The sequence below is a fragment of the Lepidochelys kempii genome, chromosome 2 (assembly GCF_965140265.1).
Source record: "Lepidochelys kempii isolate rLepKem1 chromosome 2, rLepKem1.hap2, whole genome shotgun sequence".
Taxonomy (NCBI): Eukaryota; Metazoa; Chordata; order Testudines; family Cheloniidae; genus Lepidochelys; species Lepidochelys kempii.
This window is the reverse complement of record NC_133257.1, coordinates 256989204-257016719: the sequence shown is the minus strand read 5'-3', so window position 1 is coordinate 257016719 and position 27516 is coordinate 256989204. Positions and strand designations below refer to the sequence as shown.

General features: G+C 40.6%; 2 protein-coding genes across 2 annotated transcripts in view; one reads left to right on the top strand and one right to left on the bottom strand.

Annotated features, from left to right (window-relative positions):
- The first annotated feature begins 5351 nt into the window (after positions 1–5351).
- LOC140907821 (sodium channel protein type 5 subunit alpha-like) overlaps positions 5352–27516 on the top strand; it is a 186195-nt gene continuing 164030 nt past the window's right edge. The window contains exon 1 of the mRNA XM_073334668.1: positions 5352–5387. The gene's annotated coding sequence lies outside the window, so the exon portion shown is untranslated. The remainder of the gene's footprint in view (positions 5388–27516) is intronic.
- On the bottom strand, positions 14620–25760 carry LOC140906183 (sodium channel protein type 5 subunit alpha-like). The gene is made up of 6 exons (XM_073329677.1): positions 25518–25760; positions 23096–23214; positions 20449–20565; positions 18314–18442; positions 14828–14919; positions 14620–14708 (listed from the first exon to the last, which is right to left on the bottom strand). Exons 1-6 carry the CDS (start codon positions 25758–25760, stop codon positions 14620–14622), a joined length of 789 nt encoding a protein of 262 aa, XP_073185778.1.

Here is a 27516-nt window from a genome sequence, read left to right as displayed (position 1 = left end):
AGTCAATGGGATTTAAACTCCTAAATCACCTTGAAAATGGGACTTAAGCTCCTCAGTCACTTAGGTGCTTTTCAGTATTTCATCCAAGATTTTAAAGGCCGCAGGGTAGAAAAGGATTGTTTTTAATGTGGCCCAAGTCCACAATCAAAGTTACTGAGTATCTGAGGTCTATCCAATTACTGTCTCCTGCCAGGTTTTATGTAACTGAGTCATTGACTCACTAGAAAATTCTGACTACTTTTAAAACCCTGTTATCAGGAACAGGACAGGGAGTCAGGAGACCTGGGCACTGTTGGATTCAGATTCAACACTCAGCAGATGGGTCTCACAAATCTTAATAAAGGCAAAACACTAGTAAATAATGATTAGTTACTCATAAGTGAGAAGCTTACCCGGACAACACCACACGGTCACCTCCAGCACCAGACAATTCACAGATTCAGCTTCCCTTTATCTAGAATGACAGGTTTCAGAGTAGCAGCCGTGTTTGTCTGTATTCGCAAAAAGAAAAGTACTTGTGACACCTTAGAGACTAACAAATTTATTTGAGCATAAGCTTTCGATGAAGTGAACTGTAGCTTATGCTCAAATAAATTTGTTAGTCTCTAAGGTGCCATAAGTACTCCTTTTCTCTTTGTCTAGGATGACATTTAAAACGTTGGGGTTTTTTATGTATGTATTAGTTTTTTTATTTTTAATATTTTTACCCCTGTGTAAGGTTTTTTTTGTGCTAACTCAAACCAGTTATTTTTAGCTTTGATTGCTGTATTTTTTGTTTCCACAAACATAATTACTTTCCTTTTCTAAAAAACATATGCTCAACACTAAAAATTACTCTGTACTTTTTACACCCGCACAGTTCTGCTCACAATTAAGCTGTTAAACATTATCAAAACAAACTCTGTCACTTTCTGATAGAAATCAACACTAAATTTTGTTTTGTTGCTCTTTCACAGGCCAGTCCAACTTTCTATCTCCCTCTGTTCTTGTTCTGGTGCTGTTGGGAAGAGTGATCTAACAATGAAGAATCAAGCAAGATGGGGACATTTATTTCAGTGTTGCCTTTATACTAACTTTGTATTAGGTCCTTGAAATGTAAAGAAGCATCACTAGCCATTTTCAAACCTTGGGTCAGGGGCTGAAACCATATTTGAATGACAAAACAGCAAATTATGAAGGAATCTAAGGTGGAGATATTTGAGTATGTCAGGATGTAGGACAACCAGACACGACTGTACAATTTATGGAATTTTCTAGGGTCCTTTCATATCTGCATACTGCCCAGACAATGAATTTATCCCCCCCAAATCCTTGTGAAATAGGGAAATCCTATTGTCCTTTGTGGCAAGTGTTAGGTAATATGTTAAGTTAATGTTATTTTATGTAGGGGGATTTGGGAAATTAAACTTGTGGTTGAACATGTGACAGAGATTTATCATCTGAGAACTCTGTAATGGCCCATTTGGTTTCTAGGAGACATCATGGAATGTGTGTTCAAATTCCAGCAGTTGGGTGAGGACTCTTGGGAAGGAAGAGCTGAGGCTTGCCAGCTGGAGGTGAGTCTAGCCAGGATCTCAATGAAGGTTGCCAAGAATGGATTCACTAGACATCAGAGACTAGTCCATTGGGGATTGTATGGGCTCAGGCTACTGGGAAAGTGGTACTGAGCCCAAGTTCAGAGGATGTCAGATCCAGCAGCTTCTGAGACGGAAGTCTGAACTGGGTTCTGGTAATAAGACTTGCCTGTGCTTGAGAATGTAGCTGTTGAAGGGTAACTGAGTTTGTTCATGGGTTTACTTGTAATTGATAAAGTAAGAGTTCATTAAACGACTCTGGAATGGATCTGTGGTGACTGGGTTTTCCTCCAGTGGCCATTGAAGACCACCTACCATACTTATCCATGAGCACCTTGCTCCTGGAGACCGAGTCCTTGGAATGAGGGAGCAGAGTGAGAGGTGACACAATATAATATTTGCAAGTGCGAAGCTTGGTGGTGGCAAAAGTTAACGGAGTCCAGAGCGTAGAAAACCTGGGGTCATGACACCCCCATACTACAGATGAGGAACTGAGATATTAAGTGACTTGCTCAAAATCACACATAGTCTTTGACAAAGCTAGGAATTGTTATAACATGATCCAATGGCTGGAAGTTGAAACTAGACAAATTAAGTCTGGAAATAAGATGTAAATTTGTAACATGAAGTAATAAACCACTGGAACAATTTTAAAATATAAAGTATTGCTCATGATGAAAGGAAACTTTAAAAAAAACTTATACTTTTTAATGTAATGTCCCGTTTAAAGGTGAACTGAACACACAATGAAAAGTATTTTTGCTTGTGCCCTGTACTGCGCCTGTATTATGTTTGATCTTAAAAATATTTATTTTTGGCTTTGTAGTTTTCTGTAGAAATATTAGGGATAGCAAGCTTTGAATCTTCTGCTTTTGCTTCTAAACCATGTGAAAAGACTAAGTCCTTCTGCCAGCTACAATACTGTGCACAGATCCAGAGTTATGTCCTGATCCTGCAAAGACTTACTAACATACTGAAATTTAAGTTAAACATATGCATAAATCTTTGCAGAATTGCATTTGTGTCTAAATTGACCCTTCCTGAGGTTGGGTTTTACTTCCAACTCAAAGAAAGAAGAAGAAAGAAGCTCAATTTAAAGTTTTTCATAATTCCCCCCCTCCTGGCTATTATTTTTTACCTCCAGGATCTTCTCTGGCTCAAAGAAACATGACCACTCCTTGCAGTTCACCTTTATTTTAAAGTAAAACAAGGAGTTCTCGTGGCACTTTAGACTAACACATTTATATGGTCATAAGCTTTCGTAGGCTAACACCCACTTCATCAGATGCATGGAGTGAAAAATACAGTAAGCAGAATATATATTCTAGCACATGAAAAGCCTTACCAAAAGGGTGTGTGGGGGGGTGGTGGTGTCCGTGCTAATGAGCCAATTCAGTTAAGGTGGAAGTGGAAATTATTTTAAAGGTAATTGTGGTCAGAAGTAGCATTATTCTCTTTAGCCACTAGAGGGAGGGGGATATTGGCTAAACTCAGAATTATAAAGAAATAAATATTGCATCAGACTTAATATTAAGAAGGTTCTTAAATAGTTTATATTTCAAGGTGATAGCAAACTTCATGTAAAACCTTTGTGTTAGGCCTACACAATAAAAAATAAGATCTATATTGTGCTTCACTGAATAGCTGATGATTCATTTTCAACATGAATTTGTCTGTGTGTGTGTGAGAGAGATAGAGAGAGAAAGAGAAAGCTCTGACATTTTTTATTAAATTAATTTTTAAGAAAATGTTTGAATAATTTCAGGATAATTTCATTTTTGAAGACATTTTCCAGTTTTCCATTAAAAAGCTAGAAACCAAAGCCCATTTTTACCGAAATCATTCTCAATCTCCCCTGGATTTTTTTTTTAACCAAGAATATTTTTCAAAAAGTGAACATTTTTCACTTGTGGATTCAGTTTTTCCTTGGGAGGGAAAAACAACAAAAATAAGGGAAAATTTACACACAACTATTTTTTCTACATAAATAATTGGAATGTTTGGACCTGCACTGCTTTCCACTAATCCTTCTAGAATAGCTATGATTGCTTAGGACAAAAACAGAGGCCCATTTCTGGAGAAGAGGATGTGGGGCAAAGGGGAGGTAGCAATTGATCCAATAGTTGGTTGGTACTCACCGCACTCCCACCCACCCCAACACACACATTTTGTTTGTTTCAGCTGATTGTTTTGAGCCTTTTTAACTTGTGTTCAAAACTTGCCACAGAATGTGTCTCTTAAACAGAAAGTTTTTGGAGTGGCAGAAAATATCTCCTTTGTCTGTTGTGTTTTATCTATCTGATCTGTCTGTTTGTTTTAGTTAATGTGTCATCTTTTATTATGTATTATTGGTATTACAGTAGCACATATGAGCTGTAGTTATGGACCAGGACCCCCTGGTGCTAGGCACTGTACAAACACTGCTGCCCTAGAGAACTGACAATCTAAGTAAGGTTTACAGTCTCAGTAACTGCCTTCAGTGCTCTTTCATGATGGAACATTCTCCATGTGCTGACATGATGTACAAAAGGGAAGAAAATTTTTAAAAACTACTCAAGTAGCATGTACATTTTTATAGAAAAAGTGTATGAAACATGTAAGGAGGATGTTTTATTGGATAGGGCCATTGGCTTGGGAGGCAGGAGACTAGGGTTCTATTCCCTGCTTTGTAGCCTTGGGCAAATCACTTCAATTCTCTGTGACCTTTTATTGGTCTTGTCTATTTACAAGTAAGTAAATATTTGAACTTTTGTATTTCCTACCTATTTTGGTCAGTCTGAACAAAAGAATTAATTTCATTACACTAAATAAATAAAAATAGCATTGGGGGGATTGGAGGAATTCCCCAGACTTTAATGAAAAATGAATTAAAGATTGTTCCTCTTCTTGCTCCCCATATTCTCCTGCAGGTATTGTACCACCACATCGCTTGGCTTTCACAGGTAGATGAATTTAACATTTACAGCAGTGCAATTCAGTGCTCTGATACAGGGCACCAGATTGATTGCAGACTGCAAGGAAAAGCTAGGGAAGATTAGCCCACAGCTGGGGTGGGTGTAAGCAGTGGTGAGCTGGAGCCGGTTCGCGCGAACTGGTTGTTAAATTTTGAAGCCGGTTTAGAACCGGTTGTTAAAGGGGTGGGGAAGCTCAGGCGGGACGGACAGGATGTGGCCCCTGGGACCGTCCTTTCCGCCCCGCCTGAGCTCTGGGCTGGGGAGGCTCCCATGTGACTTTTTACTGACCGGGTGGCACTCCGAGCCTTCGGCGGCATACAGACCCGGAGGGACTGAAGGACATGCCACCGAAGTACCACCGAAGACCCGGTGCAAGTGAAGGAACCGGTTCTTGAGCTTCTGGCTGCTCATCACTAGGCTTAAGTGCAAAACCTTCACCGCCAGGCCTCTCCTATTTTACCCATTGAGAAGCGGCCAGTTGCCAGCAGGGGGCGCTGCCGGGCAGCGCTCGCGCTGGGAGACGCGCTGGGAGAGTCCGGCGCTGGCAGGTAGCGGGCAGAGAGCGCGGGGCTGGGGCTGGGGCGGGCGCGGGCGCGGGCGCGGGGCGGCGCCTGCTAACGCCTCCCCTGGGCTGGACGGGCCGGGAGCTGCGCGTCCCCACACATGCAGGCGGGGCGCGAACAAATCATGCCGCCTGTGGCGCGGGCGCCGTCCAGGACGGGGAGGAAGCGCTGCGGGGGGACAGAGCCGCCGCAATGAGCTGGAGTTTCCGCCCCCGGGGAGTTCCCGAGCTGGGAGTCAGACTCTGTGGATACAATGCTGGGGCGCTGGGTTTAGCAGGAAATAGCGAATAAAGCCAGTAAGTGTCTCGCCTTGGGTTGTTCGTGGTGAGGGGAGAATGAGCCCTGTTCTGGATGGGGCCGAGAAGGAGAGAGCTGTCACTGGGGGGGGGGGGCGACCCTTCCCGCGCTGGGGCCCCGCTTCCACTGCTGGTGAATGGTTCCGACAGGAGAGTTGGGCGACACCGGGACCGCCCCAGAGCCCCCCGCTGCCCGCCCCTCTCCCCCCTGCGCCCGCTGCCCGTGGCCGCCTTCGCGCGGGGCTGTTGAGTTAGGCGTTTGAAGGTGCTGCTGCTGCTTTGGGGGCACATTGCTGCCAAGAGATGCTGGCTCCAGGAAAGCTGGGAGGACCTGATTCAGGATGAGATGGAGGAGTTGTCTGTCTCATTGTGAATGGTCTCCATCGGCAGAGCCTTAACAGATGGCAAGCGTAGGAGAAAGACCTTCAGAAATGCAGGCTGTTTTGGGGGAAACAGTTTTCTTTTGGGAAGCAGCCCAACCATGAAGTAATTTTAATGTTGGCCTGTTATACACGTTGTGATATATTTAGATTTAGTGGCCAAAAGGTTTCAGCTTTAAGAAGTGAGTTTACATAATATTTTCTAGATGACCGATCAAAGTTAATGCTAACAATAGTCATATACAAACATGACACCAAACTCGTACCTCATTGGGGGCTCCAGGCTGTGGTGTGTGGTTTTATTCTGGTTCTTGATATCTACTTTTAGGCAAACAATAATAAAACTTTGCATTTCTGTAGCATCTGAAATCTGAAGATCTTGAAGCACTTTGCAAACATAGGGGTCAGATTCTGCCTCCCTTTTTCATGCGAAGTATTTTTCTCCATGAATAGTCCCACTGATTTAACACATAAAACAACCCTGTAAAATAGGGAAGTATTATCATCCCTATTTTACAGAAGGGAAAACTGAGTATCTTGCTGGAGGTCTGTGCTTCGCATAGCTTCACACTTACTGCTATGCTTTTTGGCCAGAAAACTTCCTTTTTAAAATTGTGGCTCTTTAATTAGGAGTAAATATCTGTGTTGTGTTGCCTCCTTTCTTAACACCTCTACCTTAGGAAGGCCTTAATTTGGGCCAATATTTAGAAGTAGTTATTTTGCAAATCTTCCATGTGCAGCAAGGTGGATTTGATTTAAATCAAATTGATTTAAATTGTTAGTCAGGAAGACTTGATTTAATCATGGATTTCTACATAAAATTGCATTCTTGTTGGTTGTTATAACCTTAATACATATTCTTCGCAACTCAGAGATAGATATAGGTTTCATTTTTAGAAGATACTATACCTTTTAAAAATGATTTATTTTGAAAACTTTTCAGATTAGTTTTACAGCTATATCAGAATGATATATGAATATATGTTTTGTTATTTCATTTACCAAAGGCAACTGAAGCAGATAATTATGAAGTCATTGGATGGTGAACTATGGCCAATTCAACAGGTTATCATTAATATTTGGAGGATTTTCTTGCCATGCTGTATTAGGAGGGGAACATCATCAGACAGACATTTACATTGTTTTATTTAACTAAAACAACGTTATTTATTTTGAATTTTTTTCTTCAACTGCAAATATATAATTTTAAAAAACAAGCATTAATTTTTGAATTTAAACATTCAAGTTTTTTAAAATCAGGTTTGTTTTTGTTAAAATTGTTTTTAACTAAAATAGTTAAATGAAATATTAAAAAAAATTAAATCGACTGTCAGCCAGCTCAACATGAGAAACTTAAAATATTGGCTTCTGCAGCTAACTCAGTCATCTTCACCTTCTTTTTCCTGTTTGTTCATAATCTGGAAAAGAAAAACAAGTTTTCCTGCTTTTTCAGGTTCCAAACGAGTTCTCAATTTGGAATGAATTAGTCCAAAGGAAGAAAATATTCTTTCTACACCTGCAGAAGAAGCTACTGTTATTAAAGTGAGATTATCACTTCAACAGTCTCTGAATCCATGTGCTTAAGTGATTTCCACAAGTTCACTGGTGTGATTTTTCTTTAAAACATCATCAGCAAACATATATTTCTTGAATGGTTCTTATTCCCAAATTGGGTCTCTTTTATGGCCTGCTGCCATTATTGGCTTTCCCTTCTAGTGAGAGAATGGTATAGTAGATCTCAAATCAATGAAGGCTACGCTCAGAAAGACCTTAAGCCTTCTGGAATATGCTGCTCGAACAGTTTCACTTTTGTTTCTACTGCCTGTCCTTCCCTTCTCACATTTATCTCCAGACTTCTTCTCCCAGTCCAGATCTATTCCGCCCCCAATAATCTTCTATTCGTTGAACTTTTTGAAACTTTGCACTTGTAGAGAGAGGTAAGGGATTGACCCTGTGTATACAAATTTGCAGAGGGACAGTAGGGTTGAGGTCTGTTATTTCTCACCTCTGTATATTTATTTAAAAACACTTTTGCTGTTAACAAGCATGTTATCTCTGGAGACACAAATGCACAGTTTGAGAACTGCAAACCTAAGCATCTCTGATGGTATCTTCTAGACTGAGCACTGAGTCCCATTAGGTAGATAGAAAGATTAACCTAAATAATCTATACAGAAGCCCCTGGAATCCCATAAGATTGGGTCCCTAATCCATGAAGTATTGGAACTCATTTGCAAAACTTTTCTTAAACATTACTTGAATATATTGTCTCATACTTTAGAATTTATAATCCCTATTCCATGATGAGATATCTTTGAGCTATAATGTATCTTAATTAAAACTATCTTTAGATAGGTTTTTTTCCCCTCAAAAAGCATTTTATTAAAAAAATCCGATTTAAATAAAAAATCCGATTTTTATTTTTTTTTTTTAAAAATCGTTGACTTCTATCCACTCTGATGTGCAAAAATCTCATTGTTATCAGAGGGTCCCTAAACTTTAACGGTGAAAGAATATTATCCTGATTGTGATGGGAAAATAAAGGCAATAGTCTTTTTTATCTCAAATCTGTTTGACAAAAACTAAGTTAATCCTGCAGAATCTTTGTAAAATTTGAAATGCCATGCAGCAAATAATAAAATAGCACCAAGACTTTTGTTTGAATTGACAAACTTAGAGATTGTCTGGTAAGATTTACCCCCTTAAATTGCCCTTCATTTGCTTTTGTTCCCATACATAATCTAAAACTCGTCAGACTTTAAAAACATTATAATTTGTAAAAATATAATAACAAAACATTGTTTCTCTGCTGAAATATAAACACATCAGTTCGTAGCTCAAATTGAATTTTTCTGGTTCCCTAATAAACACTTCCAAAAGGAGTTTTCATTGTAAATGCTGACATGCTACAGCCATACCAGACTGTGCTACTATCACATATAGAAGTCTTCTAAAGATTGTCAAAATCGTATAGTTCTAAAAATACTCTAAATCCAGGTTATAATTTGAAAATTATCTATAGCATGTGCTTTAACTTTGTAATTTAACTCCATGTGAATATGGTACATTTTAAAAATAGTTATACACATTCAAACTCGCATACTTAATATTAGGCACCTACCTTTAGGTAGCTAATCTTAAACACCCCAGTGTCTAATGTTCAGAAGAGCTGAGTATTCCTCAAGATTATTGGAAGTGGCAGACTGGATCGCCCATTTAGGGGTTCATTTAGTTCCCCATTCTGCTAGTTTCAGATGCTTCAGAGGAAGATTTAACACCCCCACCTCCCACCTGCAGTAGGAAGTTATGGCGTAACTTGCCCCCAAGGGAAGTTTCTTTCCAAACCCGTTAGAGGTTTATCTTATGTCCTGAAGAAAAAGTTTATAATCCTTCAAAACACTTTTTTTTAAAAAAATTCTCTATTATTGTAACTGAATATTCTTGTTATCCAGCTAAATGTCTGATATTTTGAGTCCTGGTGTTTCGGTATATCAACATTTTTACAGGTTTCAGAGTAACAGCCGTGTTAGTCTGTATTCGCAAAAAGAAAAGGAGTACTTGTGGCACCTTAGAGACTAACCAATTTATTAGAGCATAAGCTTTCGTGAGCTACAGCTCACTTCATCAGATGCATATCGTGGAAACTGCAGCAGACTTTATATATACACAGAGAATATGAACCAATACCTCCTCCCACCCCACTGTCCTGCTGGTAATAGCTTATCTAAAGTGATCATCAGGTGGGCCATTTCCAGCACAAATCCAGGTTTTCTCACCCTCCACCCCCGCACACAAATTCACTCTCCTGCTGGTGATAGCCCATCCAAAGTGACAACTCTTTACACAATGTGCATGACAATCAAGTTGGGCTATTTCCTGCACAAATCCAGGTTTTCTCACATCCCCCCCACCCCCATACACACACAAACTCACTCTCCTGCTGGTAATAGCTCATCCAAACTGACCACTCTTCAAGTTTAAATCCAAGTTAAACCAGAACATCGGGGGGGGGGTAGGAAAAAACAAGAGGAAACAGGCTATTAATTTAGGCTTAAATAGAGACTTGGAGTGGCTAAGTCATTATGCAGGGTAGCCTGTTTCCTCTTGTTTTTTCCTACCCCCCCCCCCCCAGATGTTCTGGTTTAACTTGGATTTAAACTTGAAGAGTGGTCAGTTTGGATGAGCTATTACCAGCAGGAGAGTGAGTTTGTGTGTGTATGGGGGTGGGGGGGGATGTGAGAAAACCTGGATTTGTGCAGGAAATAGCCCAACTTGATTGTCATGCACATTGTGTAAAGAGTTGTCACTTTGGATGGGCTATCACCAGCAGGAGAGTGAATTTGTGTGTGGGGGGTGGAGGGTGAGAAAACCTGGATTTGTGCTGGAAATGGCCCACCTGATGATCACTTTAGATAAGCTATTACCAGCAGGACAGTGGGGTGGGAGGAGGTATTGGTTCATATTCTCTCTGTATATATAAAGTCTGCTGCAGTTTCCACGATATTTATCTGATGAAGTGAGCTGTAGCTCACGAAAGCTTATGCTCTAATAAATTGGTTAGTCTCTAAGGTGCCACAAGTACTCCTTTTCTTTTTGCAACATTTTTACAGTCTGTTAACATGCAGCCTGGGGATGTAATCCTACAAGCATTCCATGTGTCAAACCCTATTTACTTCAGGGCTTGCAGAATCAAGTCCTGAAGTGGTTCACTGTAACCTGCAAAATAAAACACAACTAGAAAAGGAGTACTTGTGGCACCTTAGAGACTAACCAATTTATTTGAGCATGAGCTTTGGTGAGCTACAGATTTTCTACTGGTATGGTAGATCTCAAATCACTCAGAAAGACCTCAAGACTTCTGGAATACGCTGCTCAAACAGTTTCACTTTTGTTTCTACTGCCTGTCCCTCCCTTCTCACATTTATCTCCAGACTTCTTCTCCTTGTCCAAATGTATTCTTCCCCCAACAATCTTCTATTCATTGAACTTTTTGAAACTTCGCACATCTAGAAAGAGATAAGGGATTTACTCTAGGGACAATAGGGTTGAGGACTGTTATTTCTCACCTCTGTATATTATTGATTTAAAAACATTTTTGCTGTTAACAAACATGTTATATTCTTTCTGGAGAGACAAATGCAGTTTGAGAACTGCATACCTAAGCATCTCTGATGGCATCTTCTAGACTGAGCCCCATTGGGTAGTTAGAAAGATTAACCTGAATCTATACAGAAGCCCCTGGAACCCCACAAGATTGGGTCCCTAATCCATGAAGTATTGGAACTCATTTACAAAACTTTTCTTAAATATTACATGAATATATTGTCTATACTTTAGAATTCAAACCTTGCAGAAGAGGAGGCAGTTCTGTAGTTAGAACTTGGAGGTCAGGTACCTGTATCCTTTAGGATCTGCAGATTTGGGTTGCAAATGGGTCATCAGGGAGCAGATGGAGGATATCAGGCTGCTGTTGATTGTCCCATTGACAAAGTTGGATGCCTTGAGCTCAGTGGCAGAGTGCTAATTGCCAGTTTTAAGATATTCATCTTTGCAGGATAGGATATCAGTCTTTCCATTTCTTGTCCCTGGATCATAGGTTACAACAAAGTAAAAGCGAATGAAGAAGAGAGAGGAGTGGATCTGCTGTTGGTTAAGATATCTAGAAGTTCACCAGTACTACAGGTTCTTGTGGTCCATCAAGCCTTAGACAGGGAACTAAGCTCCTTATAGTAAGTGCTGCTACTCTGCAAAAGCCACCTTAGCTCAAAAGCTCCTTGTCCCAAATATTGTAATTTGTTTCTGCCAAGCTTCACTTCTGAGAATAAAAGGCACAGGGGTGGAATTGGTTGCGGGGCTCTGCATGTTGAGATAGTACTGTACTTATGATGTAGTTCAAAGCATTGTCCATGACTATAAATCAGGGATAGTCAATTATTTTTTGTCAAGGTCCACATTTCTTGGTCAAGGTATAGTCAAGGTCGAGGCCCCAGAGAAACATTTTTCACATCAAGAGTGCCCCTGTTCAACAAACACATACAATGCTGTGCATTAGTAATATACCTATTACTTACAGTTTTAGTACATTAAATGAAAAATAAAATCAAACCACTGTATAACCCAGAAATAACCTCCAAGAAAGGAGACTGAGACTTTAAAAAAGTACATAGATAAAATGTCAAATAGATGCAAATATTAGCATTAAAACACTTTCTGACTACTGTTTTAAGTTTTGAAAGTGTTATGAGTTTACAAGAGTATTAACTTAGATTGTTATTAGAAAGATGTGATTCAACCTAAGATGGAGAGTTCATGTGTATTAAGTGTTATTTTCTTTCAAACTAATATTAAATAAGCCACAAAAGGCTTGAAAGTTTTGAATGTTTATCCATATACATATGCCTACAATAAATTTGACAAACACACACATATTAAGTAAAAGAATCATGAATAATTACTATGAGATACCTGTTAAACTACAGTGTCACTACTGAAAATGTAATTTTATGTGGCAATACAAATTTAAAATAAAATACGCATGAATAGTGTATAATTATAATACTTGTCATCAGTGGGAAAAGTGACAGGTCCTCTTCTGGACAAGGGCCTTTAAGGTTGTAGTGAGTTCTGGCAAGGCAAGACGGAGGCAATTGCACAGATTATTATCAGTCAGAACAGAGTGATTATATGATTTAATATTGTTTGTTGTTGAGAATGCTGACTCACAGGTATGTTGAGCCAAACAGTCAAAATGTTAAATGCCATCTTCGTCAAATGTGGATACTTGGAGTTCAGCAGAAGGGTTGTCCAGAAAATTTCAGATGTAGTTTCAGTGTGCCGCACCTTAAGCACTTCATCCGCTTGTAAATCAGTAAGCTCCATTTGTAGTTTTGCTTTTTCAACATCTGCAAAGGATGCTTTTGCTTGATCACACCAAGTGCCATTTGCTTGTACCATGAATGGGTTCCTTACAAACAGGGAGATGTTAACACTTAAATTCTTGGAACCTCTGCTGGGAGCTTTGAAGAAGCCTGTCCAGAGATGGTGCCATCTGATTTATATCTGCAATGTCCTGGCAATTTAGCAGCATTGGGAAATGAAGCATCTCCCCAGTTTTCAGATCTCTTTTGAAGAGAGACAGTTTGTTTTGAAATGAAGCGACAGTGCTGTGGAGATCCATTACATTGTGATTTTGCCCCTATAGCTTTAAGTTGGAACAATTTAAGTGGCCTTGTCAAATCAACAAGGAAGGCCAGGATGATCATGCTTGCGGCATCCCTCAAAAATGAGTGTAGCTCTTCTGCCATTTTCTCTGGGATATTGCATAGATCTTCTTCCACATGAATTTGAATTTCCCACAGCCTTCTTAGTACTTCCCCTCTGCTCAGAGAGCAGATGTCATGAACCAACAGGTCATTGTAATCGGCAGATATTTCTGAAAGAAAGCTTTTGAACTGCCTGTGTTGTAGTGCTGACTTAGACTGAAGAAAGCTGACAAGTTTAATCACCATTGACATTACATTAGCATACTCCTATCTAAGCTTTGCACAAAGTGTAGTTTGATGGATTACACAGTGTTAGGAAATCAAATTGGAGTTCGGATCTGTCAAGGTTCCTTCCCCACTCTGAACTCTAGGGTACAGATATGGGGACCTGCATGAAAACCCCCTAAGCTTATTTTTACCAGTTTAGGTTAAAACTTCCCCAAGGTACAAACTATTTTACCTTTTGTCCCTGGACTTTATTGCTGCCACCACCAAGCATCTAACAGATATAACGGGGAAAGAGCCGACTTGGAAACGTCTTTCCCCCCAGAAGCCCCCCAAGCCCTATACCCCCTTTCCTGGGGAAGGCTTGATAAAAATCCTCACCAATTTGCATAGGTGAACACAGACCCAAACCCTTGGATCTCAAGAACAATGAAAAAGCAATCAGGTTCTTAAAAGAAGAATTTTAATTGAAGAAAAAGTAAATGAATCGACTCTGTAAAATCAGGATGGTAAATTCCTTACAGGGTAATCAGATTCAAAACATAGAGAATCCCTCTAGGCAAAACCTTAAGTTACAAAAAGACGCAAAAACAGGAATATACATTCCATTCAGCACAACTTATTTTATCAGCCATTTAAACAAAACAGAATCTAACTCATATCTAACTAGATTGCTTACTGACTTTTTACAGGAGTTCTGACCTGCATTCCTGCTCTGGTCCTGGCAAAAACAACACACAGACAAAGAGAACCCTTTGTTTCCCCCCTCTCCCACTTTGAAAGTATCTTGTCTCCTCATTGGTCATTTTGGTCAGGTGCCAGCGAGGTTGTCTTAGCTTCTTAACCCTTTACAGGTGAAAGGGTTTTTCCTCTGGCCAGGAGGGATTTAAAGGTGTTTACCCTTCCCTTTATATTTATGACACGCCCCCCAAATCACAAATAGGGTGAAACACTGGCTGTGATTTCTTCCTGGAGCTCTGGGAGAAAACAGAGTTAATAAGACACATGCACCTCTAAATATACTACCAAATATATAAAGACTAACAATATTTTCCACATCTCAAGGACGATTTTAACCAGTTGATTCTGGGAAACTTTCATGGGAGAGTGCATCAGCCACTTTGTTAGAAGCTCCTGATTACCAGCAAACACCTAATTGATTTGCCTGATTAAGGCATGAGTAAAAACTGAATAGGATTTGACCTAATAATAATAAATATTAATTATAAAGCAGAAGTCTGCTGAGTCATTAAGGACATTGCACAGTCAAAACAATGATCAACAAGAACAATTAGAACAGCCTTCTGTATAACAGATATTATAAAAATCAAGCAAAATGCTTAAAGACATGAACAATCAAAATAACTAAAATGGCAGATTGTTTCCAGTGCTTAAATTATTCTGACTGGGCCAACAATCCTGAGACACCACGACATCCACAAATTCAGTTGTTTCTGTAACACAAAGTCACTCAGATAAAAAAAAGACAAAAGACCTACAAAACCAATGAAATGGTTGGAGGAGAGAATCACTTGTAGTTGACAGAAAATATTCAAAAATCTGGGCTTCTTACCTGGGAGTATTGAAATAGTTTTTAAAGCTCTCAGAACCCTGAATGTACGAAGTACCGAAACATTGCCTAGATCACTAAACTCCCCTGCATATCTATAAAATCAAGACATGACAAAATATGCTATTAAATTGAATGAACAGTGGAAATATTTTATACAACTTTTCTTAATTTCTAACCTTCTGAGCATATAACATCTTGAGCATTAACAAACCCAATGTCAAGGGCTCATCCTGAGTATTATGTATCAAGGATCCATTTCTTGATTACTTCAATATTACTTCACATACTTATAAATTAGTGCTTGATTATGAATGCTTCCAACATCCCACAATACCATGAGCTTCTAAATTTAGCCAAAAACAGCAACACATTAATTATTACAAATATTTATTAAAAATATTTTGGCCAGAGGAAGGAGAAAATAATTACTTTTGATCAAATTCCCAAGTAATACTTCAAAGTTTGCCTCCTCCCTAGGCTACAATAAATCTATCAATTCCTCCTACATCACGGTTCCTCCCTGGAAAAAAAATCCATCAGTTCTCCTCACTATAAGAAAATGAATCAATTCCACCCTGTAATAGTCTCCTCTATTCCCAGAGTACAGATCAAACAGTCCAAGCCACAAAACAATCTGACCCCTCCACCTCTCTCTCTCTCTCTCACACACACACAGTCCCTAGTACCTCTCAGTTACTGCCTTTAGCTCTTTTTTCTCAGCCTTACCTGTTGCTACCTCTGTTTATCACCTCTCTCTCTGACACACACACACACACACACGAGCGTGTTCACCTACTCGCCCACATACCTGTTGCTCTTTCAACCAAGTGGGAGGTAGAGTTCGAGACTTTAGAATGAGTCACTTCTTCACTGGCAGAGACTGCTAGAACAGTATAAAGAGGAAGCTCTCTCTAGCGAAGCTCTATGACTGTTACAGGCTGGACATGCAATAGGCATGCAATAGGCTGCTGTAGGGACAAGCCCTGAATGGCAGCTTAGACAGTAAGAGCCTGAAGAGAACAGTCGGAATCACTGGAGAAGGGAGACAGTGGGGAGCTAGTCAATCAGCAAGGTCCAGGAGGAGAGTTGGTATCCACCTCTGGACCAGAGAGGTTTACAGTTTGAGCCTGGGAAGGAAGCAGGAAGCTAAAGAGTGTGCTGACAGAGACATCCTGAAGAGAAAGTATCTAAGACATTAGCTCTCCATCGAGAAATAGCAGAAGAAGAGACTGAACTCCAGAGTGGATGTGGGGTAGAGCAGCAGAGTCTGGAATGCAAAAGGGGCTGATGACAAATTACTGATGAGAGACTGTCAAGGTTCCTCCCCTACTCTGAACTCTAGGGTACAGATGTGGGGACCTGCATGAAAAACCTCCTAAGCTTATCTTTACCAGCTTAGGTCAAAACTTCCCCAAGGTACAAAATATTCCACCTGTTGTCCTTGGATTGGCCGCTACCACCACCAAACAAATACTGGTTACTGGGGAAGAGCTGTTTGGATGCGTCTTTCCCCCCTAAATACTTCCCAAAACCTTGCACCCCACTTCCTGGACAAGGTTTGATAAAAAGCCTCACCAATTTGCCTAGGTGACTACAGACCCAGACCCTTGGATCTTAAGAACAATGAACAATCCTCCCAACACTTGCACCCCCCCTTTCCTGGGAAATGTTGGATAAAAAGCCTCACCAATTTGCATAGGTGACCACAGACCCAAACCCTTGGATCTGAGAACAATGAAAAAGCATTCAGTTTCTTACAAGAAGACTTTTAATAAAAATAGAAGTAAATAGACTTGAAGAAATCCCCCCTGTAAAATCAGGATGGTAGATATCTTACAGGGTAATTAGATTCAAAAACATAGAGAACCCCTCTAGGCAAAACCTTAAGTTACAAAAAAGATACACAGACAGAAATAGTTATTCTATTCAGCACAGTTCTTTTCTCAGCCATTTAAAGAAATCATAATCTAACACATACCTAGCTAGATTACTTACTAAAAGTTCTAAGACTCCATTCCTGGTCTATCCCCGGCAGAAAACAGCATAAGACAGACCCACAGACCCTTTGTTTCTCTCCCTTCTCCCAGCTTTTGAAAGTATCTTGTCTCCTCATTGGTCATTTTGGTCAGGTGCCAGCGAGGTTACCTTTAGCTTCTTAACCCTTTACAGGTGAGAGGAGCTTTCCCCTGGCCAGGAGGGATTTCAAAGGGGTTTACCCTTCCCTTTATATTTATGACAGAGACGGTGAGAAGGATCATCCCCTGAGGAGGAGGAAAACTGAAGCCTAGAATTCTTTATTTTAATTTATTCATTAATCACCATTAAAGTCCTTCCTTGAACAATGGGTTACTGAAGGTGAAGTCTGACTCAGGACTGAGTTACATAGCCAAAAGGGGAAACCGTGGCATGATCCACGGCCTTGGCTGGTGACCCTTCCCTTAGAATGGTTGTCAGTAGTGTCCTGGGAATTAGTAAAAGGGACCTATGGATTTAATGGAACTAAAAAAGTCCTGTGGCTGTCTCTGTGTGTGGTAGGAAGTTCCTCCTCTCATCTCTGGTGACTGGGCTGCAGTCAGTGTGTTGTCACTGGGAGCACAGTGAATGAGAAGCTGTCTGTGCAGACAGCTCAGAGGAACTCTGCAGGGAGTAGCTCTTGCCACTGTTGGTATGGAGTACACTTCATACTATCTACAGTGAAATAATTGGAAACACTATGGATGATAGTATTGTCTGTTCATTGCCTTATTGTGATAAAAGGAAACAAAGATATAAGGGACTGAAAGGCCCAGTTTCTTTGGAACTCTCATCACTCAGGCAAGTTGGGAGTAATCAAACCATGGAGTAATAAGTTCCGCCTCCCCCTTGTTACTTATACTTTAAAAGAAAGTGACAGAAAAATTTGACATCCCAAATTTGACAGCCCATAGGTCTTGAACTCCTGTGGATTGCAGACCTTCTTGACAAGCTTGTGTAAAAGGAGGAGCCTGTAATACAGTGGCTTAATTAATTTGGTTTTATTGCTTTCTAATTATAGAAAGTTCAAGCTCACACTGTTTTTGGTGATGCCGATCCCAGATTTAATCCACTGACTACCATGATGTCTGCATATATGTGGCACACAGATACTTCATGACAGTATAGATATTACATCTCACTTCCTGTCAGGTCAGACCCTTTTCCTATTTCACAGAAAAGGGGCTGCTGATGGCTACTTGATGGCATTGAATGTATCATATATGTTGCTATCTTTATCCTCTGTACAATCCCCTTAGCCTCTTTTTTGGGACTGGCATGCTGTTGATATCCAGTATATGATACAACAAAGAGAATACAAGAGCACTAGATACAGTTATCACTCCTTACAATGTTGTTGTGTCTTAAGGGGACAATACAAAACCTTAGTGAAAAGTTCTAGAGAAAATAAACACAAGCAAAAATAATTTTTACCCTTCATGATAGCTCTTTAAAATATATATGTTTACTTACGCCATAACAATGGCACTGAAATCCAACCAATTCCACGGATCTCGAAGGAAGGTGAATTCATTCAGACACAATCCTCTTGCCAATATTTTTATCAATACTTCAAAAGTGTAAATGGCCGTGAAAGTGTACCTGGGGAGTAAAGTGCCCAAGAAATGTGAGAACATTAGCAATTAATGGAGGAGGGTATGTGGCACATGCAGTTTACTCACTTCGAGCTGTCTCTTTGCCTAGTGCCCCCAAATGAAGTTAATGGAAAGGCTCCCATTGATTTCAGTGGATATTGGATCAGGACTTAACTCCTGCAGGCAACTTAAAATATTAGCTGCCAGCAGTCTGCATGTGGCTATCAACATCTGTGTCTGCAGTATACTTGCTTACATGTGACAATTTTTTGTTTGCTAAAATTTTAAAGTGACTCAGGTTGGGCATCCCTAATTTGAGCCACCCCAAATCACTGTCCACTTTTAAATTTTTTGACAATAATCCATCTCTTCACTGGTTCAAAATGTCAAAGTGGCTGCTCAGTGCATTGTATGTTGTTCACTTTGTGTATCTTGTAGCACTTTCTTTAAAGAATGTTGAAAAAAAGGTCACAGAAATACAGCTTTACAGGACTTTAATTTTAAAGGCAGCATTTTCTTTAAAATGGAAACTAGCAGTAAAAGCTCTGCTGGCTTTTCTGAGTGCACTTATCATTTCAGCAAGTTCGAGATCTCCTCAGAGAATTTTAAAGGCATTTGGTATTCAGGAAATATGTTCAGAAATTATTTGACTGCAATGTAGCCCTTTTTACTGAGGGTGGGGGTGGGAAAGGTGTTTGAATTACCATATCATCTATTACTTTGTCTAAATTCTGACCCCCCCCTTGCAGAGAAACTTCTTGATGTACACTGGTTTTCAAATGGGGATATATATTACAATCATACAGTTTTATTCAGATATTATAGTTAGCAAAGTGGATGACCAGGTAGACTGAAGTTATTAATTTAGATCAAGAGATCTGCATCATGCTGCACAAGGGCAGAACCCTGCACCCACAGGGAGATGTACTGACGTTAATGAGATTCATGCAGGCACACGGATCCAACCCCATAGAGCCAGGGCTGCCCAAATAGGGGCAAAGGGGGTAGTTTGACACAGGCCCTCTGTTTGAGAGAGTACCCAAACTGACTGGTGCTGCAAACTTGAGTGAGTGGCATTCTGACTCTGCATGCCAGGTTGCAATGCCCAGAGGGAGCAGAGACACTGCTGCAGGGTGAGTGCAGGGCAGGCTCACGCTCCAACCCTCTGTTTCCTACAGCCTCACCTCAGTGGAATTTGTTTGGAAGGATGCGGGGGCTCAGTTTCAGATTTTATCCCAGGCCCCTGAAAACATGCATTCCTGCGCAGAGCTCATTGGAGTACTCAGTATTGCCAACACAGTGTGTTTGAAAATCATGAGTCAGGTCCCAACAAGTCATGTGAGTGTCTTAAAACAAATGTTTAAAGTAATAGGTTTTTTGTGGTTTTTTTGCTGTGGATGTTGGGGTTGTTAGGGTTCATGTTTTCAAACTTTGACACTGGGAGGGATAGAAGTTTACACTTTTTTTTTTTAAATGAAGTTTGAGATTCTCAGGTTTTCACATGACATCAGGAGTTGAAGCTTTAAGAAAAAACATTAAATATTTTGATATTTGTGATAAAATTGCGAGATCTGGCCAATGCTGAAGAAAAGGCCCCTTATTAACAAAGTTCCACAGGCAAGAAGCATCTGACAGACCATTTTATTAAAGCAAATTGTGTACAAATCAACATTACAGAAATGAATTCAGTAAGGATTTCAAGACCTTATCCTTTCTCTTAGTCAACAATGACATTGATTGGAGACTTGCCTCAGTAAAAAAATGTGTAAAAATTAAGGGAGGACTTTAGGATTTAGAACAATTAAATGTGGACAAAAGATAATGAAAATAACTTAGCACTTTTTTGGCACTAAATGGCTGATTCTGTTTTCATTCACCCCACTGAAAATCCAAAGCGACTCCAAAGACTTACTCTGGATTTATAATACAGCAAATGAAAGCAGAATATGGCCCGATAAATAATTAATTAGAACTAGAGAATTAGGAAAAATAAATTCCTACAGAAATACTTACTCGACATACTTGTTCCATGGAGGAGGTGCGGATGACTTAGACTTCCTAGGAGTCTCAAATATATCCATGAAGACACAATTGATTAAAATAGTGCACATAATAAAAATAGTGAACAATGTAAGTAACAGGAGTTAAGGTAAAGAACATTACAGTGTAATCGAAACACTCCACAAATACAAAAAATGTTTAAGCCATTGTAGAATTAAAATCTGGTTTCAAAATTTTGGACATAATTAACAATTCTATTTGTATGTTATTCATATTGACGTCAGACCACAATGAACCCAAGCAACTAAATTGGGACTCCATTGCAATAGGCATTATATGTAAAACTTAATAAGAGACCATCCCTACCCCAAAAGAACTCAGTCTAAATAAATAAGAACAACGAAGAGTGGGACAAGAGATCTGTTTTTATCCTCCTCTTACATACAAAAGCCCAGATCCACAATGCTATTAAGGCTTCAGTGGAAATTAGGAGCCTAAACAGCTTTTCGTCTCTGTGCCTAAGTGACTTGTCCAGGGTGACAAAGATAGTTGATAGGTGGGAATTGAACCCAGATGTCAATGTCCCACTTCAACGCTTGAGCCACAAAATCATTGTTTCTCACCCAAGAATAGTTTGTTCAAGAAGATATGTGGGAAATGTCACTGCTTGGCACTACTCTTCTTCTACCCTTTTTCTTCCTTTTTACAATTTGTTACACTCATTCGTGGAGTCTTGTCTTAAAATTATATTATAAACTCTTGAGGGCAGAAACTGTGACTTTGTGTTTCTACTACATCTAGCTGGGGCCCTTGGGCAATACTGCTGTACAAGTAATGGAAATAACAATGAATTCCTCATGAAACTCTGAGGTAGGTATTGTATTATGCCCTTTTTACAGATGAAGAAACGAAGATTAAGTAACTTGTCCGAGGTAACAAAGAAAAAGCCAGGTACAAAATGCAGAGGACTGCTTCTGATAACACTGACACTGATTTTAACACTAGAGTAACTATGGGCTTGACCATGATGATAGTGCAAACCCGGGATCTGCAACAACGCTGAGCACTACTCAGTGACCCTGTTGGTGTGGATCCCCACTTGGAACTGAGAGAGTTAGGCACATAGAGTTATCACATAGCTGATGTGATCCACGTACACCCAATATGGAGGAGTGTGCAGGGGGCAGATGGGGCATGGTGCTATGCACCATGCACATATGCACTTCATAGAATCATAAAATATTAGGGTTGGAAGAGACCTAAGGAGGTCATCTAGTCCAACCTCCTGCTCAAAGCAGGACCAACACCAACTAAATCATCCCAGCCAGGACTATGTCAAGCTGAGCCTTAGAAACCTCTAAGGATGGAGATTCCACCACCTCCCTAAATAACCCGTTCCAGTGCTTCACCACCCTCCTAGTGAAATAGTGTTTCCTAATATCCAACCTAGACCTCCCCCACTGTAACTTGAGACCATTGCTTCTTGTTCTGTCATCTGCCACCACTGAGAACAGCCTAGCTCCATCCTCTTTGGAACCCCCCTTTAAGTAGTTGAAGGCTGCTATCAAATCCCCCTTTTCTCTTCTGCAGATTAAATAACCCTAGTTCCTTCAGCCTCTCCTTGTAAGTCATGTGCCCCAGCCCCCTAATCATTTTTGATGCCCTCTGCTGGACTCTTTCCCATTTGTCCACCTCCCTTCTGTAGTGGGGTAACCAAAACTGGATACAATACTCCTGGTGTGGCCTCACCAGTGCTGAATAGAGGGGAAATAATCACTTCCCTTGATCTGCTGGCAATGCTCCTACTAATACAGCCCAATATGCTGTTGGCCTTCTTGGCAACAAGGGCACACTGCTGACCCATATCCAGGAAGCAGTGCGGGTGTATAAAAGATTCCCTCCCTCCCATACCTCCAATATTCTGTTACTCCTACTTGCTGCACTTGTAGGAGCCAACCTCACAGACAGGGACCTCAAGAGACCCATCAGCTGCACCATGGACCTGAACACAGGCAGACCTGCTGGAGAAGGGGATGTCTGAACTAGGCTCGCCAGCCTATGTGACCCCCAACTCAGCATGCTAGAGAGGTGATCCTCAACAGAATCACCCTCTCTGCACTGTTGCTGAGCCATGTGCACCACCTCTTCTCTGAGGCCTGTTTACTGCAGCAAGAGTGAGCTTAAGATCACATGCAGCTCTGCAAGATATGCAGGACACCCTTGCAGGGCTCTGCATGACTGGTAGTACTTAGATCTCCACAGTGGCTGGATCAAGCCCTTGGGTCTGATTCACCACTGTGATACTCCAGTTTTACTTCAGCATAACTTTGCCATGTAAAACTGGTGAAACACCACAGTGAACCAAGCCCATTCACTTTAAGGGCATTAATCACAGGTATAAGTGAGATCAGAATTAGGCCCTCTATTACTTGGTTTCCATCCTTCCTCCCTGTAGGTCAATCCCTGTACACTTCCTGTTTCATATACTAGTAACAGTCGTTTCTAAAATAATTCACAATTATCTGAAACAGGTGCACTATTGCTTTTAGAAACAGGCTAGATCCAGGATATGTTCTAAATATGACACAGTATTACACCCATATTATCTCATACCCATTATAAAAAAAACTAGAATAAATGAAACCACCTGAAAGGATATGAATGTACCAAAATTTTAATTACTGCTCTTCTGATCGGCTGAAAAGGGCTAAGTATACACAAGGCACGTGTGGCAGTAAATCGGAAAATTGTTTTCCTTTTGTTCAGTACCATAAATGTCTTTAAGAAAAAAACAGAGATAATCTTAATTAATGAAACTTCTCCAGAAAGTGAACTGTGGACATTGAAGGGTTGTATTGCTGGCAGAATTGCAATTAATTTGGGGGAAAGATTGATGGTTGACTTGCTTTTTGTTTGTCTATATTGAAAGATTCCTTGTAATTCTTGTTTGTTACCTTTTTTGATTCATTATATATTTGAACCACACATTTTTAAAGTTTCAGTAAACAATACTGTGTACTCTGGAGAACACGATTCATGTCCCTTTTTAAAGGATCAGGGCCTTTATTTGCTGAAGTACTGACTCAGCATTCACTAATATTGACCAGAGCTGGTCAGGAATTTTTCAACAAAACAATTTTTCATTGAAAAATGTGGATTTGTCAAACCTGAAACTTTTCCCATGCAAAGAGTTGTTTCAACAAAACTTAAATTTGGAAAGTGTCTCAGGTCCAGGGTGGAATTTCCCCCTCCTCCTCTCTAGCTTTGAGTAGAATGTCCTAACAATGCATCTACAGTCAGCCTGCCTCCCTTGCTTACTCACTCCTGATGGAGCTGTTCCACTTTGTAGAAATAATTAAATAGTATCTGGGCTAAAGGTAGACTGACTTTATTGCCCAGTGGTCATGGCACCCATCTGGAATGCATGAGACATGGACACAAGTCTCGGTGCCAATGATATTTAATTATTTAAACAAAGAGAATTAGAGCAAGCCATCCTAGTATAGCCAATAGCCTGGGGGTTAGGGAACGCACCCTAGCCAATAGCCTGGGGTCTGAGAGAGCTGGGTTCATGTTTTAAAAGCTAAAATATATTCTAGAAATCATTTTGTACTTGGAAGAACTGGTGGTTTTGAAAAAAAAATGTATACTTAGGGGCAGTATTTCCTTATTAAAATGTGTAACATAGGAAAACAGACTGTATTAAGTGGTTCTGATTATTAACAGCCTATAGAGAGAGAAGCTGCATGTAATGGAGTGGCTTTGATTCAGCCCACATATAGGTCTAATAAGCTTGAAGATACTTTCAATCCAATAACTCTGTTTTCACTCATCATGCAGCAATAGATTTTTATATTCTCTGTCCTATGTTATATTCAGTGTGGGTGACATTCATCCTTGTGTAGAGGGGTAACATACCTCCTAAATCCCACTTAAACGCTATTTGGAGGGCTTAAGCAGGATGTAAATCAGGGGTGGCCACATCCGGCCCATCAGACCTTTTAATCCGGCCCTCAGTTCCAGCCAGGGAGTGGGGTCGAGAGTTTGCCCTGCTCCACATCGCTCCCAGGAAGCAGCCTGCCTGACTACCCTCTGGCTCCTACATAGTATGCAGAGGCGCAGCCAGGCAGCTCTGCGCACTGCCCCATCGACAAGCACCGCCCTCCACAGCTCCCATTGGCCAGGAATGGCACCTGCGGACAGGGCAGTGTGCAGAGCCACCTGGCTGTGCCTCCGCATAGAAGCCAGAGGGGGGACATGCTTCCAGGAGCTGCTTGAAGTAAGTGTCGCCCGGAGCCTGCACCCCTGAGTCCCCCCCACCCCGAATCCCCTGACACAGCCCTGATCCCCCTCCCACCCTCTGAACCCCTTGGTCCCAGCCCAGAGCACCCTCCTGCACCCCAAATCGCTCATCCCCGGCCCCACCCCAGAACTCACACCCCTAGCTGGAGCCCTTACACACACCCCTGTACGCCAAACCCCTGCCCCAGCCCTGATCGCCCCTTCCACTCTCTGAACCCCTCGGTTCCAGCCTGGAACACCCTCCTGCACCCCAAACCCCTCATCCCCCTGCCCCCACCCCCAGCCAGAGCCCGCATGCTCCCCCACACCCCAACACTCCACCCCAGCCCGGAGCCCCCTCCCGCACCCTCAAATCCTTGTTTCTGGCTCCATCCCAGAGCCCGCATCCCCAGCCGGAACCCTCATCCCCTCCTGCACCCCTGCCCCCAATTTTGTGAGCATTCATGGCCCGCCATACAATTTCCATATCCCGATATGGCCCTCGGGCTAAAAAGTTTGCCAACCCCTGATGTAAATGGTGCACATGCCTCATGCTGATGAATTTCACTCTCTATGATTAGTAGAGTTTAAAACTAAGGTTTTATTACATGATCACTTAGTGATCAAAGTATGATGTCTTTTTTTATTATAACTTGATTGAATACAACTGTCTTAATATAATCATTCAAAGAAAGCACTGCCAAATTTATCTCTCTGACTCCTAAACCAGAAAAAGCTCCCTACTGACAAATGATCAAGGAGGGATGAAATCAGATCCCTCGGCATAAGCTGTCTCTAACCTTGTGATCATTGTAATAAGGGTCAAGATCCTCCAGTGGTTTCCCAACAAGCTCCTGAGGAGGATTGCCATAGAGAGTAGGCAGCTTTTGGAAAACCTGCAAGTCAAGTTGGGGACGAGGTTTCTCTTTAGGTTGGTGGTCTTCGAAATTCTTGTAGGCAGCAATCCGCTTCTCAATAGCAGCCAGAGATTCACGCGTGAACTGGCGGAAGTGGTTAGAACACAGTAGTGAAAAGTCAGCCATCTTTTCATCCTTTTCCTCCTGTAGTAGATTTTACTCCTAGTAGTGGAAATAACTAAAAAGAAGTATCAAGATAAGTGACTACCAAAAAAGTAAGCTATCAAAGACAAACCATCTCATTTAGCTTTCCAATTGTTTTATAAGTGTTCCCCGTTTTGTAGCAGTCAGCCTTAGAGAAAAATTGGGGGGGAAATTGCACTATATTCCTAATTGATAAGCTACAGGGTTTTATTTTTAGATTACATGTAACTGGTAGGATTTATGTATATATTATAGATGAAATGGAGTTGTGGGTGATCAGACTAATTTTCCAGAGATCTAGGAATGATCAACCACATCTATGAGCTCCTCTTAATATATTTTTCTTCCTTTAAACTTTCAACATACCCTACAGGCCTTGCATCTCAGCCACAGTCCATCCACTCAAGGAGGACTAAACGTTATTTTTCTTTAAATCTGTCAGTTACGTTCTCTAGAATCTTTACTGATACGTGCTGCAAAGAGCTCCCTGCTAGGATTAAAGGCATAGCCTCCATGGTACTTGTAACTCTTACAACCTTGAGAAGTAACAGAAAGGGAAAAGAAAGGAAGTCTTATACATCTAACTTAAAAGTACCTGGATACTTTAAAAATGTAAAATACATTACACCTAGAATTATCCAGTGATCTTAACATGGAAACAAAGTAACCAAATTGAACAGCATTATTTACTGTTCACACTTACTCATTAGTAGACCTATACATTTTGTGCAGTGTACTTAACTAGCTAAGCACATGCCACATCAATAGCTAAAGTACATATTACAAAACAATTGAGGAAAACACACTGTTCAAGAACACCCACAACTCCACAAAAATAGACACCCTCTCCACTCTGCTCAGACCCACAAAGAAACCCTGGATGAATATTTAGGCTTTGCAAGATGCCCTGAAGAGATGCAGCATAACAGTACACAGGAAATGAATAATTTTCTTCCAAGTGCTATAGCTATGGGGGTTACCAATAATAACAACATCTACCAACAGTTAAGAAAGCATTTGAAACAATGCAGCATCTCCGATATCACTGTGTGGTAACTAGAGCAAGACCAATTATCCAAAAATAACCAAAAAAACCCCCAAATGCCCCCTCCCAGATTAAATAACTTATCTTTTTTTTACAAAAGTCAGAGTTCCTATGTAAGAAAATCCATTTTAATCATTGCAAATACTAGAAAGCTAATAGGTTTATTTTCCAGCAGCAATGACCAGATAGGAATATGATGTTACAAACTAAAGAGCACACTCTATTACAATTACAATAACATTTTCAGTGTTGTCAAACAATGATTGCATTTTTTCATGCCATTTTCTAGTTATTACCCACCACCACCAAAAGTCAGTCTCTCCAACGAAGGGACAGCCAAGCAGTCCCACGTTTATGGTATGGAGAACTAAGTCACAGCTTGCTGGGTCCCACTACCTCACACTGAACTTTGTGACAAATGCTATATGGAAATTTTTCACAAGTACTTATCCTGGAGTTGATTACAACCTGTAGGGTGATATTAATGTTCTGATACAGGATCATAAAGCTGCTGCACAATGGTGTGAAGAACTGCTACTGCCAGATAACCCTCGGTTTTAGCCTTGGTCTACACTGTACAGAATGTCTCCAAAAACCACATGGCTTTCTTTTATTTACAACAAACCATTTTGTAAATTATCCTATTGTTTGTTTGTTTCTTTAAAGCCATTGTTTCCTTTTCCCATATAGCCT